General features: G+C 31.8%; 1 protein-coding gene across 1 annotated transcript; it reads left to right on the top strand.

Moving 5' to 3' along the window:
• Positions 1 to 249: 249 nt before the first annotated feature.
• On the top strand, positions 250 to 6,675 carry LOC123205645 (zinc finger CCCH domain-containing protein 14-like). Its single transcript, XM_044622662.1, has 3 exons — positions 250 to 607; positions 3,792 to 3,852; positions 5,574 to 6,675. Exons 1-3 carry the CDS (start codon positions 526 to 528, stop codon positions 6,325 to 6,327), a joined length of 897 nt encoding a protein of 298 aa, XP_044478597.1. The 5' UTR covers positions 250 to 525; the 3' UTR covers positions 6,328 to 6,675.
• The last annotated feature ends 10,402 nt before the right edge of the window (positions 6,676 to 17,077 follow it).

The raw sequence follows: 17,077 nt of genomic DNA, 5'->3' as shown, positions 1-17,077 counted from the left end.
ATAATGTAGACATTAAGGAAGGAAAATGAATTCACTAATCACACGCTCACACGTGACGTGGCCTCGAATATCCCTCAGCATTTAACAGTAGCCAGCAGACACAACATCCAAAAATTGCTGACATCGCCAATAGCCACACAATCACAGACTCGCGCACACTTAAATATGACGTGGCTTACAATATCCCTACTCAACATTCGACACCAGCAAATAAAAGGTAAACTGGCGTTACCGCCCTAAAAATATTCATCGAAAGTATGACACAACAGCCACCAACTCACACCAGCACACGTGACGTTGCCTTGATTATAGCTCACATTATCAACCGCATTTAAACCTCAGTTTCGATTCCGACTCTCTCTTTCAATTTACCGAAATTTAATTTAAAAAATGTTCTCTCTCTTCTTCATTCGAGCCCTACCTTTCTCTCTCTAGGGTTCTTCTTCGTCGCCTGCGATATTTTCCCTCCTTCGATTCTTTTCTCTCAGCCTTCGGATCTAGGCGCGTCCCACACGTGCGTTGATAATGGACCTCGGTGGTGGCCGTAAGCGAGGAAGGCAAGACCATGCGCTGAACGGCAATGGTGGGATCAAGAAATTTAAGCAAGGTTAGGGTTCGTTGCGTTTTTTTTTTTTTTGTTTCCGTTAGTTTTACGTCCTCGTTTTGTGGATTTATTTTTGAATTTCGTTGTGCGAAGTTTTGCTGTACTTAGTAAGTGTCCGGTTAAGTAGAAAAGGGGTGAAATTATTAAAGTTTAAAACCTTTTTATTTGCCGAGATAGTGAATTGAAGGTTGAAGTTGAAGTCTGGATTTGTTAGTTCGGTTGAGAATGTAGGGGGTTGGATTGTATTTTTGAATTGTTAGATTGATTTGATTGTTAGATCTTGGTAATGTCATGGATGCCTTTTTTGTAATGCGCAACGTCATATTTCTAGCACTCTTGGCATTTGTTAGGTTTAGTATTCGTTGTGACAAAATCATTTAGAAGCTGCTCGCGATACATATTATTCTAAGCTTATTTTAAAAACTTACCTTTCTGTTGTATGACCAAAGATTTAATGGCTTGAGTTTTGACTAAGAAATTATATTTTTCTCAAATGAACCTATGGGGTACGCTATGTTTTATGCAAGTGCTGTGGTTAGCACTTTGTGCTGACATATATGGGGGATAGGTTCTGTTTATAATGCATACATGGTCTGAGTCTTGCCCTTTTGAGTTAGTGACTGAGCACTTTAATGATTGAAGCCTAATTTTGTAATCCATGGAAATTTTTATGTAGATGGTCTGAGTCCTGTCCTTTGAGTGAGTGATCGAGTACGTAAATGATTAAAGGCAAATTTTGTAATGGGAGAATGACTATGAGCCACCCGAACTATGTCAAAATGACAAGTTTCCACCCTTAAAATTAAAGAAAGACTAATTACCACCTCCCGTTAGATTCTAATAATAAATAATGTTACATTTTAGGGTAAAAACAAGAAAAATATGAAAATACCCTTATGATAATTAATAATAATATCAAAATGTCAAAATTATTCTTTTGTTATTTATTTCACAAATCTGCATCTTCTTCCTTCCAATACACTTTTTATAAAAATTTAATTAATTTCTTTTACATTTTCTTTCCATTCCAACATTTTTCATCAGACATTACCAACAAACTCCATAAAATCTTAACACAAACCTATAGAAATTCAATATATTTCTTTTAAATTTTCTTTCAATTGCAGCAGTTTTCATGGCCAACGCTTCCAACAATGCATCACCGACAAACTCCATAAAATCTCCTCCTCAATGGAAAACCTTTGTCTTCTACAAATCCATTTTCTTTTCTACTTCTATGTAGAAATATCAATCAATTCCCTTCAAAGTCACTAACAACCTTAACCTTATTGCTTTCAAATTCAATCTTTTTAGGGAAAAAAATTGGAATAAGAGATGCCGGTGTTGGTGTTGGTGTAGGTGTAGGTGTAGGTGTAGGTGTTGGTGACTTTGATGGTTGTGGCACTAGAGTTGGTGGTTTTACTGTTTCCGGTAAACATGTGGTTTTGCTGTTTCCAATGAAGATGTGATTTTACTGTTTTCGGTTCGTGCTGATGTTGGTGTAGGTGTAGGTGTTGGTGACTTTGATGGTTGTGGCCCCTGGAGCTGGCAATTTTATTGTTATCGGTGAAGATGAGATTTTACTTTTTCTGATTGGTGCCAGTGTTGGCGACTTTGATGGTTGTTGCAGTGACATTGGCACTGGCTGTTTTAATGATGTAGGTGCCAAAGGTTTTGATGGATTTAGTGTTGCTGGTGCCTGTGAAGAGGAAGAAGGGAGAGAGGAAAAAAAAATAAGAAAAAAAGAAAATTTTGAATGGAGGGTGGTATTCTGTTGTTTTTCGACTTTAAGGGTGGAAACTTCTTATTTTGATATGGCGCTGATGGGAAATAGTCATTCTTCTCTTTGTAATCTATGGAATTATTATGGTAGATGTTCCAAGTCTTGTCATTTTGAGTGATTGGCTGAGCAAGTAAACGATTAAAACCTAATTTTGTAATCCATGGAAATTGAGACCATGGGAAACTGGGTTCTTAATATGCTGTCTTTGTTTTGTTTAAAAAAAATGTGGGGACAAAGCTCTTTCTTTGGAGTAATTTCATTCACCTGAAAAAATGTAGCTAGTGCAACCTTTCTGTGATGGAATAGAGTAACTAAATGTTTTTTGTGTTATTTGAAATTTATATGCTTACTGTTTGTGAGTTTAAGCAAGAAGAAACATAAGATTTGAAAGGTCTTTTGTCTTCACTTTTTTTCCTTGAAATCTGTTCTTTGCCATGTTCCATCACTGTTGCTATATGGTTTATATCACTGTGAGATGCTAATTTTGCTGAAGGTAAATTTTAGGTATCATCACATGGCAGAAGTGTCTTGTTTGTGATCGATTATGGTCGATTTCTTTCCTTTGGTATTTCAATTTTCTGTACTTATCTCATCTTCTAGGTTGCAAGCTTTGAGTTCTCAATACTATGCTTACTTTTAAGTTGAGTGGGAAGCTAAGTCTTTTAGTTGCATCCTTTCTAGGTGAACTTTTAGCAGTGTTAATGGTGTGTGGTTTCTCTGGCTTTTAGTTGGATTGTTTTCTTCCTTATCTTGTTCTTCTTATTCTCATGGTTTTCTCTGTTAATGTTGGAATTCATTTCTTAAATGTTGAAATCATTGATGTTCAATTTTATTTGATATCCTGTAATCTATGGTACTATATTGTACTTTATGTTACTTGTTGAAGTTTGATACTGTAGTTTGCACGGAGATGATGTAAACCGATTTTACTCTGAGCAGATTATTGAGAAGTAAAAGAATGTGCAATTTTTTAACCACCTGCAATTAGTTTCTTTGAAAGCTGAAAACTTAACACAGCCAAGTTACTATGTATAAGTTAGTTGGGTGGTTTTAAATTTGTTTCCTTGGGAACCAAAAGAATAAAAAACATATAATTTAAATATTCTTTTTTATTAGTCCCTTAAACTACCTGCAGTGAAACACAGGCAATTTGTAAGAGGCCCATAATCTCTTAAAAAGCTCATTCCCTCTAGGACTTATTATGTAATTGTTCTTTTAATCTTTTAATTCTAATGAAATCAGTGGTATATTTAATATAATATTGACTGATTATTAAATTTTAGAGAGCATTACTTTGTCAGTAAGTTTGAGAAATTTTGACATGATATTAGATATTTATTAAATTCCAAGATTAATAACTCACTGAAATTGTAACTGAGAGAATTAATTAATGTTCTGCAACAGAAATGGAGTCCACTCCAACTGGTATAGGAAGCAAATCGAAGCCATGCACAAAGTTTTTCAGGTTCAAATCTTAACCTATCTAAAATGAGTAATGCGAATGCAGTTCTGTTTGTAATATTTATAATTTGTAAAGAAAAATTTCTTACACAATCTTTGCAAGTAAAATTAATGTGATTTGGACTAATGAATTGGGAACTCAAGTTGTGGTACAGGTCATACTTTTGTTCTAATCACGAAAACAAAGACTATTGAACACAGAAATGGTTGATTTCCGAGACTACCATTGGATTAACTACTTGCAGGGCTTTATGTAAACTGAAAGCTGTTGTTTGGGATGCTAAATTTGCCCACTGTATCATGATAATATATGGTTTATTGCAATCTTTTGCAAGTAAAAGCCATGAGATCTGGACCAATGAATTGGCATCTAGAGTTCAGGAAAAAGGCTATTAAATTTGTTTGTGGTAACACTTTTTGAGTGAATGTGGTTATTGTTGTTACTGTGTCTTCATTTTTTTTTTTTACAAGGGCTTGATTGACTTGCTTGGCGCACAGAGTTTGTTTGCCATGCTTTTTGGGTCACTGTGTATTGTTTTTGTATTTTTCTTCTCTTTTTGTCTTTCTCTCAATTACTTTGCGTGTTTTTACTCTTTCTCAGCCACACTATGCTGCAAAACTTGATATAAATCACAATGTTTGGACTACATTGAAACTGTGTATCAAACAAAGATTTATTTCATATCTTGTTTTCAGTTGGAATAGTTCATTTGTAAAATTGCTCTGCCCGTTGAAACGTATTCAGGTTCTATTTATTGGGTCATGAGATTATTGTTATGATGCAATCACAATTCCATTTGGAAAATTTGTACCCTATTGATTACTATAATATCATCTTGTTTTTGTTTTTGAATTTAAGATAATCTTCATGTACAATGATCCAGGGTAGTGTTAATGAAATATTCACATCTCTTGCCTTAGCTACTATGATAATTTTTAGCCCTTTATAATATGTGTACATTTTAAGGTTTTCTCCTATAAATATATTCCTTGTTCAGTACCTCTTTATTTGAAAATTCTATACCTTATCATTGATTAATGGATTCCCTTGTGAAGAGCAAAAGTTATGGTTTGATTTGTCAATTGCCTTTCAAGGTTTTGCCAGCACTTTTTGTGATGAAAACCCGTTTTAGCACAATTTCTTTTTTTCCTTAGTCTTGGCTGAATCTTTTCTTAATCTGTGCTTATATGATCATTTGTTTTGAGCAATGTCATGAGATATGGATTTCATTACTTTTGGGCTGTCTAGGGAGAATTATTCTTTGCCTTCTATAAAAAAAACCCAAAAAAATTAAAAATGTTTGCCTTGTCTCTATTCACCCTTGGAGATCATTTAGACAAGAGGGGATGAATTGATAGGTTTTCATTTGTGGTTTGATGATTTTTCAAACTGAAGGAAGTTTCTTTCATTTGTTTGGCTAATATTCTGTTAGTCTACTTATATTATGGACGGTATATTCCAGCTAAAAAGAAAATGTGACTGCTTCATTGTTTCACTTTTTATTCCAACAAGGTTCTCTATGCCATCAATGTAAAGCTTTAGTAGTAAATTGTTGATGGCTTACAGGTTCCACAAGGTGTAGAGTGAAGTTTGGCATTGGATTAATATCAGTGTATTGGCTGTCTGGAGTTTTGAGTTTATTTATATTTTGTTTCTTTCTTGGGAATTTCTATATGCATCTGTCTCATATGGGCTCTAATGCACTGCTTTTGTATGTTTTGCAGTACTTCTGGGTGCCCTTTTGGAGAGGGATGCCATTTCTTGCATTATGTTCCAGGTGGTTTCAAAGCTGTGTCTCAAATGCTGAACGTAGGTGGAACTCCTGCTCGTCCTCCAGCTGCTAGAAATTCTCAAGTCCCACCATCCTTTCCGGATGGCTCATCGCCTCCAGCTGTGAAAACTCGATTGTGCAACAAATACAAAACGGCTGAAGGTTGCAAGTTTGGTGATAAATGCCATTTTGCCCATGGTGAGTGGGAGCTTGGCAGGCCAACTGTTCCATCCCATGAAGATCCTCGTGCCACAGGACCAATGGGCGCCAGGATGGGAGGTCGGGCTGAGCCTCCTCCACAAAGTCTTGGAGCTGCAGCTAGTTTTGGAGCCTCAGCCACCGCTAAGATTAGCATTGATGCAAAGCTTGCTGGAGCTATCATCGGCAAAAATGGTGTGAACTCCAAACAAATCTGTCGCCTTACAGGAGCCAAACTTTCAATCAGAGACCATGAAGCTGATACCAGCTTGAGGAACATTGAGCTTGAGGGAACATTTGACCAGATCAAGCAAGCCAGTGCCATGGTTCGTGAGCTAATTGTAAATATTGGTTCTGGCTCTGGACTTCCAATGAAGTCGAACTCCTCGTCTCAATCAAACAACTTCAAAACAAAGCTGTGTGAGAACTTCGCGAAAGGTTCCTGTACCTTTGGCTACAGATGCCACTTTGCTCATGGAGCGGAAGAATTACGCAAATCAGTGATATGAATGGTTTAGGGTTGGATGATGGGCATGGCCGGTTTTCTCCTTGTTCCCTCTTAGGACCATTAATTGTTGTTATAGCTTTTGTATTCGGCGTGTTTATTATTAAGTTCTTTTTATTATTATTATTATTATTATTTTTTTTTTCGGGTGCAGAGAGACAAAATTGCATATGCATGGGAGTTAGATTTTTCATTTAAATTTATTAGCGAGGTCATATTTATGGCTATGGTTCTGGGCTTATCTATTCAGAACCTTTTGAAATGGCTGCCTTTGTTAGTGAGACCTGTACAACCTTTATAATGTCCAATATTTCATATTTGGGAAATTATAGGAATATTATGGTTGATTCAAGTGGCAGAAAATAGTAGCATACCAAGTAACATGATATATATTCTTAGAGTGTATGGAATCAATAAAACTGTATATTTATTTTTAGTATAATTTAAATATATAGATAATATGTAAAATAATATTTAATTATATAATGATATTATTTGTGTATAAAAAATACATCAAAGGATTTATTTTCACTCATGGTTTGATGCTTTTTTAAAATTTTACCTGGGAAGCTTGTAAAACCTAAAATCCCACACTTTGTGTTATATTAGGCGAAAATTGTTAGTAAAAAGGGGGTAATTAATTAAAATAAGCAAAATTTTAAACGTTTATACGTTTTTAGGCCATCCTAGAAAAGTTTTACCAAAATAAGCAAATCATATTTTTTTTACCCTTTTTACCCTTATATTGAAAAACCAAGTAAAAATATTTTTTTCTGAGAATGTGCGTCGGTTTATGATGGTTAGGGGTTTTACAGTGAAACCCTAAATATGTCGAATTATTTATATGAATGTTTTTGAATGTTTTTGAATGTTTCGAACGCTTAAAATGATGTAGTTTCGGTGTTAATGGATGTTTGGAAGTGTAGCCGTTGAGAGACAAAAGCGCATAAATTTACAGTGTCGCGCAAACTGCGTAAATGTACAGTGCTGCGCAAACACTGTTCACACCGTGCAAATACTGTTCATACCGCGCAAAAGTAGATATTATAATCTGTGAACAGGATTTTTGCGCGATTTTGGAAGCGGTTTGCTCAGTTGAACAGTGTTTGAGAGGCATTGTAAATTTGCGCAGTTTGCGCGACACTGTAAATTTGTGTGCTTTTGTCTTTCAACGGCTATACTTCCAAACATCCATTAACATCGAAACTACATCATTTTAAGCGTTTTAAACATTCAAAAACATCCATATACATAATTCAACATATTTAGGATTTCACTATAAAATCCCTGCCCACCATCGTAACCATCATAAACCGATGCACATTCTCAAAAAAAATATTTTTATTTGATTTTTCAACATAAGGGTAAAAAAAGTAAAAAAAATACGATTTGCTTATTATAGTAAAACTTTTCTAGAGTGACTTAAAAACGTATAAACACTTAAAATTTTACTTATTTTAATTAATTACCCGTAAAAAGGATAATAAAGTAATTACATTTCTTGTAGAAAGTTTAAAACGACTAAAGAAGTTGTTGGACTTACAAAGTGCAGATAGTGCTTTTCAGAGAGTTTATTTACGTAATTTTTTGGCCGTCAGACACCTGGGCGTTTGTTTTAAGAAACTATTTTTTTGGCACTTTGTGATGAATGGGTCGGCGATTAATGGGAAAATCTTGGCGTGGTTGAATGTGTTTTTGAATATGTGTATCGCAAAACTTTCACAAAAACTCGTTTAAAAAAAATGGTGGTGCCAAATTTCCCCCAGATGCAGTTTATGTCAGGTGGCTTTAATGCGACATAATGTATGTGATCAATGGCTGGAAAATTTTAGCGAAAATCAACGGTTGTGGATCATTTATGAATGCTTTAGCTAATAGAGTTGTGACATCTGAAGTGTTCTTTTCTCATTTAACGCTCAAATTTCAAAAATTTGGACGAATTTTTAATTGGTTATTGATTTGATAACAAATGAGAATGTGCCACGTATTCCGAAAATTTAAACGAAGGGTGAAACAATAAGAAAGTATTTGGCCTTCATTATCGTTTCAATAGCCGAAAATGAGAGAGCTTTTTCCGTAATTTTTTCTTCATAAAGTTATGCAAAAATCAGTGAATCATCTGTGGCAATAACAATGACGATGAAGACAATAGTATTGACAACGTTGGAGAATTTTTTAATGTGCTTCATTTGTTGTTTAAACAGTTTATATAAACTTTAAAAGCATTGACGACAATGATAATAGTTTCATTGTGTGGGTTTTAATAACAACGATAACGAATTTTTTTTTTTTTTGGATGATATGATGGAGTTGGGTTTACATGAATGAATTTTTTGGAGTTTGCCTTACATAAATGTTTTGGGGTTGCATGTTGTCCGTTTGAGATTTAATATTTATACTGTTTTAGTTTCAATTTTTCAGATTATTTATTGGAGTTAATTGACATGTATAAATTTGTTGGAATTGGTTTACATGTATAAATAATTATAATTATACAAAGATATAATTATATACAATCAATTAAAATTTTAAATTCTTACTATAAAAATATAACATATAATTATAATATTAGTAAAAACTTTAAAAAAAGTTTATAATTTAATTAATCAAATCAAATTCTTATTACTTAACAATAAAATAAAATATTTAAATTAAAAAAATAATAATTAAAATAATTATAATTATATAAAAATATAATTATATACAATTTATAAAAATTTTAATTACTATTGATATTGTCTTTTAACATTTCTCAAATAAATTCTATTAAAATTAAATTTTCAAAAATATTCGAATCGATTCGAATTATATCAGGTTACTTTTGTATGGACCCTAACACTATCTGATTTAATTTCAAGTCATATCGGATTACCCTAAAATAAATTTTATGTTAACAAACTCAACTTTAACCTAATATTTTTGTGTCATATGTTAAGAGGTGGTGTTGAAAATTATCAACTCTCTAAATAGAGAATGTTGTTGGAATATTTTGCTGTCTAAGCAGCTATGCAACATTTACCACCTCAAACTCACGGCAAATTCTGAGAGGTGATTGAGTTGAAACTGGCCTCTCTTCGGACCACAGCTCCAAATTAACTGTTCCCGTTGCCCAGTCAATGAAACACTTGTAAACCTCCTCGGTGTTGAACTGATTCACAAGCCCCACAACAGCGCACTCATCAACAAGAATTCATTGCCTGGAATAAAACCAAATGAATCAACAAGGACATAAATGGATCCGGTTTAGTGCCAGTTTCAAATTTCTCCAAGGTATGTCTAAAATATCTTGAGAAGCACATCCTAATCCTAACACACAGGGAAAACAAGAATTTTCAATGTTGATCCTTCTGTGGTCTCAGTTAATCCAAATATATTTTCTTCTAGCTGATTATTTACGCAAATTATGTTAATGAAAACAATGATAATAATAATTATAATAGGTATAGGTGAAAAAAAAATATCAGCACTAGGCAGAAGGTCTCCAAAAAACTGCTCCCCGGATTCTGGCCAAACCTCATGCTTTGACTCATCGACGGAGGTGAATGAGACAAAAGATTCTGTGGGATGCAGAAGGCTGAATGTTGGAAGGACTCTTATGCAAATCCGCCTGTAAAGTAAATACATCCAAATGAGTCAAAAATACATTGAAAACCCACCAGAACCGGCACCAGCTTTGTTAGCTTTAAAACTAGAATCAATTTGAAAGATCTTCGGATTATTTTTAGGGATGGTTAGCTTCAGCTCAAGAACCAACTCACCACCAATATCAAGTTCTAACCGAAGTACTTCCTCCTCTCCAGGAAAATGCGCAAGATCCCGCCTATATAAACATATAACAATAGAAAAACAAACATTGGAGAAAGTATCTACTGCTATTGGTTTAACTTTCTCCATTGCCAATCTAAAACAAAATCAACACGCCTTAGATCTACATGTTAACAACTGATACAAGTGTAAGATTTAATTTCGTATAAAGTAAGTAAAATCATGCAAGCTTAATTTAATAGGATCTATATACAAACTATAAAATATTGAATTAAACTACTTTAGGGTTGTAGGAATACCTAGATCACTATGTAATTTCAATCCGTAAAGCTGCCAAAATAACTTGTCAAGATTACCTCTCGATGTGAGACCCGACTTGTCTTCCACTTCAAAGTGCTCCTTGAATGATAGTTTTCAATGGGGCAATTTATACTTCAGGTTTTGAAGTGAGGACTAGCCAATATATATTAAGTTAATTAACTCTCATCAAAGGTCTAATAAATCTTAAGACCCACACTAATATTGTCCACTAGATTATAATCTTTATATGTATCAGATTTATCTTTATTGATTTTTTTAAAGTGCATCTGTAAACTGTCATTACACTATTTCATTATCCAATTTTATTAAATTAAAATTGTAATTAATGTTAATTCACATAAACAAATTTTCTAACATTTTTCTACTTGGGAAATATTAATTATTTTTATTTTATTTTATTAAAAAAAGAAAACAATTTTTGACTTCCAAGTAATCAACTTTTTAACTTTAAGTGGTTAATATTTTAGAAAATAAACTAGTTTAAAGATAAATTATATTATAATAATCAATCAGTTAATATGATCATCAATAATAAACTAAGACATTACTTATGTTCTTTAGCGACATAGGATTGTCATGATCACAATTACTAATAATTAAATCAATATGGATCAGATTTGGAAGTGTGACAGAAATAACACCTAACAAAGTGATCACAAACAGTGTTATATCTCTGTTAGCTCTCTTTATATTTCAAAAGAAATAAAAAAAATTCTTTCACTTCCAATGAAGCTTGTATGTTTTAACCTTATTGGACACTTATAAAACGTACATATACAACTTTCATATTCAAGAGAAACCTTATCTTGAGACACATATTGTACCATAACTCTCTCTCTCTCTCTATATATTATAATATAAACTAACACTAACCTTAAATATCAAAAGACCCTAAACACCTCATGTTTTCAATATGACGTCATGGATTATAGGTCTTATTCTTTTGATTTGGTGCTAAAATTTATATCATCTTTGTATTTATGTGTTTTACCTTAATGTTTTATTTCTTTATGAGGTGATAAGAGGCGTATGTGAAGAAGATAAGTCAAACTGATAATGCAACAATATGACATGCTTGACTGGGACATGTAGGCTATCAAATGCTACAAGTAGTTTCATCAAAAAATTGTTAGATGACTTAGCAATTATGAAAAATGTTCATAACAATGAGATTTGTCAAGGGTGCTAATATGACAAATACCATCATCTTCCTGTCAAGAGCTCATTAAACCACATATTAACGTTGTTCAAATTGGTTGATATGAATCTGATAAGATCTAAAGAACAACAATTAACAGTGGTTATCACTTTGATATGGTGTTGGTGGATGACCATTCTAGGTACACTTGGGTTTACTTTTGAAAAAGAAGGGTAAAACATTATCCAAGCTTATTGAGTTAAAAATTTTTATAAAAACAAAGTTCAAACAAAAAGTTAAATGCTTGAGCAATGACAATGACGGTAAATTCATGTCAAACGATTTCTATTAATATTTTGATAGTAAGGTATTCAATGACAAATGACCTATCCTATCACCTTTCAACAAAATAGGATTTCGGAAGGAAAGTTGACACATCTCACATCAACAAGTCTTTCATGGCTTCATGAGAAGAACCTTCATTGAGAACTTTAAGTGGAAACAATGCATAAGACGTGATAAATAAGTTACCTTCTTGAGTAGGTAAAGAAAAGTCTCCATTTGAGATTGTTTATAATGTAAAACCAAATGGAAACTAGTTTTGGTTGTTTGGTTCTATTTGTTATGTTCATATTTAAAACTAATGGAACCATTAAGTATGTCTTTGTTGGCTATGATTCATGCAAGAAAGGATGGATATGCATGGATCCAAAAACAAAGATATTTGTCGCATCTAGAAATGTTGTATTTGATGAGGTGTCATCTTGGTATTTTGCTAAAATTTAATTGTAAAAAATGTAACTTATGATGATGATCAAGGAAATTTGAGCAATTTCCTCAAACCAATTCACAAGCATCTTGTAATAATGATTCTACAAGAATCGATGAATATCCATCCCCGACGGACAAAAGACAACTATATTACCTTAAAGATTTTGAAATTCAACTTAATAACTGCACTATGATTGTATGCTTCTTTACTAGAATTTTTATTAAAAAAGAACCTACATGTTTTGAAAAAGCTAGGGGCAATCGAGAATGGAAAACAGTAATGTAAGAAGAAATTGAAGCTTGTGCCATAACCAAAAAATTGCAAGTTAGATACCTACAAGTGGATTTATTGACTGAAGAAAAAATTAGGTGGCTCAATTGGTAGACATAAAGCTCATTTAAATGTATGTGGTTTCTCTCAAAGATATGGATTAGATTATGAGGAGACTTTCAGTCTAGTGGTAAAATGGTAACTTTAAGAGCAATTTTTTCACTTGTTGCCTTTAAAGGTTGAAAGTTATGACAATTTGACGTAAAGAACACATTTCTTTATAGTGAGCTAGGTTGTTAAGTATTTACTGAACAACCTCAAAGATTCATCTTCGAGCAATTTCCCTAACATGTATGTAAGTTAAAAAAAGCATTATATGGTCTCAAAAAAACACCGCGTGCTTGGTATGTTTTATTATATGTGGATGATAGGATAATCATAAGAAAGATAAAGACAAAATTTTTGAGTTGCGATCTGATTTCTCCATTTGGTTTGAAATGAAAATTTTGGGTGAAATTGAATGTTTCATTGCTCTCAAACTAGAGAAATTAGATCAAAGATATTTTATATCTAAAAAAAGATTTGCTTGTGGCCTTTTGGAGACTTTTGAAATAGAAGAGTCAAGAAATGTCTTCTCTTATTAAGTCTTATCTCAAGTTGAAAAAAAAGGAAGAGGAGTTGTTAAAGGATGCAAAAAGGTTTTAAAAACTTGTTGGTAGTTTAATTTATTTAACTATTACAAGACTAAACATTGCCTACTAAGTTGGTGTTATCTTTCAGTTTATGCTAAGTCTAAGAACTCCTTTTTTAAATGTAGCAAAAAGAATCTTACACTAAAGATGACAATTTCTTATTGAGAGAATTTATTATTATAGATTAGACAGGTGATGCAATTGATCATTGTTCAACTTTAGGGTATTATTTCAATATTGGTTCAACTATTGTTTCATGGTGCAACAAGAAGCAATCTATAGCAATCTATTGTTACTTTATCCAATACTAAAGCCGAATACACGGTGACAACAATGGCTACACAAGAGTGCATTGGTAAAGTGCTTTATGAAGGACATCTTCTATAAAGTTGATTATATTGTGCAGATTTATTGTGATAATGCAAGTGCAATCGAACTTGCTTCATATCCAGTCTTTCATTGGCAGACAAAACATATTGAAGTTCATTATCACTTTATTTGAGAGAAGGTGTTGAACTAAGAAATTAAGTTGAAATGAGTTTCTACTAGTGATTAAAGTGTAGATATATTTACAAAAGCTTTATCAAAGGCTAGATTGAGAAATTTAGAGCTCTTACTAGTGATCAAATTGCAAATATATTTACAAAAACTTTAGCAAAGGTTAAATTGAGAATTTTAGAGTTGTTCTTAGAGATATTGATAGTAAGCGTGAACTAAAAGGGAGTATTACAAATTAATGCAACTTAATTGCTATCACTGTTTACTTTCTACTAAGTCAACTTTTTGTTTGTATTATTTTGGGTTTGGCCAAGTCAATAGTGAGGTGTAAATTAATAGAATATTTTACTCAGTTATGGTAGAATTTATGCAAATAGTTGGTGTCTTTTTAGGAGAGTCTATTATATTGAGTTAATAAATTCAAAACATTTTATGTATTTTTTTGGTATAATTAAGATATTCGACTTATTCTCCAAATATTAATTGTCTCCAGAAATTAATTAGTGTCTTTTCTTTATTTTAGGTTTGTAATTTAGGAGGGCCTTGGCATAGACTTGGCCATGGGCCGGTTTGGCCTATGAACTTGACTGAAACCAGCCCGTATTAACCCGAAACCGGAACCGGTATGAATCGGAACCAAAACCGAAATTTGAGGGTTTGGTTCCGGTTTCTCTATTTTTAAACCGTCGAACCGCCAGTTCATAAACCGGCTGTTGAATCGACGGTTCAAAACCTTGTGAACCGGAAATATTAAAATTTTAATTTTTTTTTATTTTTAAAAATTTAATAAAACCAAACGGTCCTTGCATTCCTTGCAAAGCAAAATGCAGGGACAACCCCTGCATTTTTAGAATTTGCAGGGGACGTCCCCTGCATAATTATACCATTTTATTTCCCCACCATTTTTTTTAATTTTTTCAAAATTTCTCCTATAAATATTCCCTTAATCTCTCAACTCTCTCTTTCAATCTTTCAAACTCTCTCATTTATTCTCATTTCTTATCCTCTCAATTCTCAATACTCTCTCAATCTTTCAAAGTCTTTTTCTCAAATTTAATTAAATTCTTTATTTATTTTTTATTAATTACAATTTTAATTTCTATTATACAATTTATAATTAATTATAGAATTTATCTCTATAATTAATTTTATTTATTATTTATTTTTTTCATTATCTTTCATAATTAATTATATAATTAATTTTATTTATTATCAAAAAATGACAAGTAGTGAAAATTTTTCAAGTAATAGGAGATTCAATCAATATTCATATATATCAAATGTGAATGAAAATCAATTTGTAGAAGATTTTTCAATACAAAAAAGTGGAAACCAATATGTAGAGGTGGAGCAATAGTTAAGATAGCGGAGGTGAATGATAAAGTAAGGGGGTACTGTCGGCTATCGGATACGTAAAGATAAGAGAATTACGTACGCTTTGATTCTTCTAAATCTCAAGAAGATACGTAGGAAACTTAATTGAAAAATTAAATCCAAGCTTTTTTTTTAATTTTTAATTATTATAATTAATAATTTAAAAAATAAATTAGGGTCGTGTATTAGAATTGACTGTTCAATATCGGTTTCGAATCGGGGTCATGAACCAAAACCGTCGATTCTAAACCGATGGTTCAACCAGGGTCATGAAACAGAACCGTCGGTTTCGAACCGGTTACAAACCGTCCTGTGACGGTTTCGATTTCGGGTTCTTATTTTTTTGAACTGTGAACAGGTGGTTTCGAACCAAAACCACCGGTTCATGAACCGTGACCAAGTCTACCTTGGCATGTCTTGAACGATTTTTATATTTCAGGACAAATGACTATTTCCCACCTTGAACTTTGATGAAATGACGATTGCTTATCATTATAGTTTGAAAAATCCTTTTTTTTTTTTTACCATTTTGTCAAAATTAGACATTAGTTTAACAATTAAAAGCTAGTTTTTTTTTCCTATTTTTTTATTTTTCAGTTGTCAGATAACACCTAGGGGAAGTAAACAAATTTGAACATGCTTAAGGCTTGTGTGGGTGGCAAGATGACCTGGAGTTGGTGCAAATGGTAAAATCTGAGCAAAACAAAGCTCATCACTCATAGAACTGGGTGAGAAGTGACAAATTTAAGTGAGATCTAACATATTTAAATCAAGTTAATAGTGAGCAAGAGTGATAAGGCTAGAGAGTTATAAATATGATTGTAGTGGGAGAGGAGTAATCCCACCGAATACTTATAATAATTTTTAGTTTTTATAATTTTTAATCAAGGGTGGATAAAATGTATATGAATTGTTGGCAGAAAAATTGTTATTTATATTCAATAAAAATGGATGTTATTTTTATCTTTTTATCAACTTTAAAATTAAAAAATTAAAATATTAACAAATTTACGACAGAGGAAAATTTAACTTTTCAAGCTTAAAAGATAGAAAATATTGTTTCATCAAAAGTTTGGTGGTAAATAGTCATTTGACCTAAATTTTATACATAAAATGTTAATTTTGTACTTTTGTACTCAAAAATTCAATTGAAGTTTACAATTTTTGACCCTTTAAATTCAATTTTCTAAACACATTTTATACTTTGGCCATCTTCAAATTACAATTTCATCTTCCAAATGTGATGTTTGGGTTTTATTGCCAGATATTTTATTTATGTGTTATAGGTAGAGAAAGACCTTGATAATCGGTTGGATATATTTTGAAGTGTTTGGTTTAGGGTAATATTTAATTACCCTATTAATTTATTTATTGTCATTGACATTGTCTAGTTTGATTTGATAGATGATAAAATATTTTAGTAATTTTTATTAGTAAAGTTATGTGTTAGATAATATATGAAATAATCTAAAAGATTATCGAAGTAATTTTAATTTTGTTACAATCTTATTTTTAGAATAAAATGTTCTTGTTTTTAATTAAAATAACAAATAATATAAATGATATTTTAGAAAAAAATAATATATACTTGCGATAGGATGTCAACTTAAAAATAATTTAATTAATTAATTTCATAATATGATAATACAAAAATATCTCAATATATTATTAATATAGAGAATATTTTAGAATATACACAAAGCAAATACTTTTAACATATGACATATTAATTTAACCAAACAAAATGCTAATTTACATGCAATCATCTTTTAAGGGTACTAATGTAAAATAATATTTTAATATATTGTTATTACTTTTAATCAAATGTAAGAATTATTTATATAAACAATTTTATCAAACATTATACTAATCTTTTATTTTTTGTAATAAAAAAATTATTGAATCAAATGCACCCTTCATTTGA

This window comes from Mangifera indica, unplaced genomic scaffold (assembly GCF_011075055.1).
Source record: "Mangifera indica cultivar Alphonso unplaced genomic scaffold, CATAS_Mindica_2.1 Un_0010, whole genome shotgun sequence".
Classification (NCBI taxonomy): Eukaryota; Viridiplantae; Streptophyta; class Magnoliopsida; order Sapindales; family Anacardiaceae; genus Mangifera; species Mangifera indica.
The sequence above is the reverse complement of the archived record's forward strand: the minus strand, read 5'-3'. Positions and strand labels throughout refer to the sequence as shown.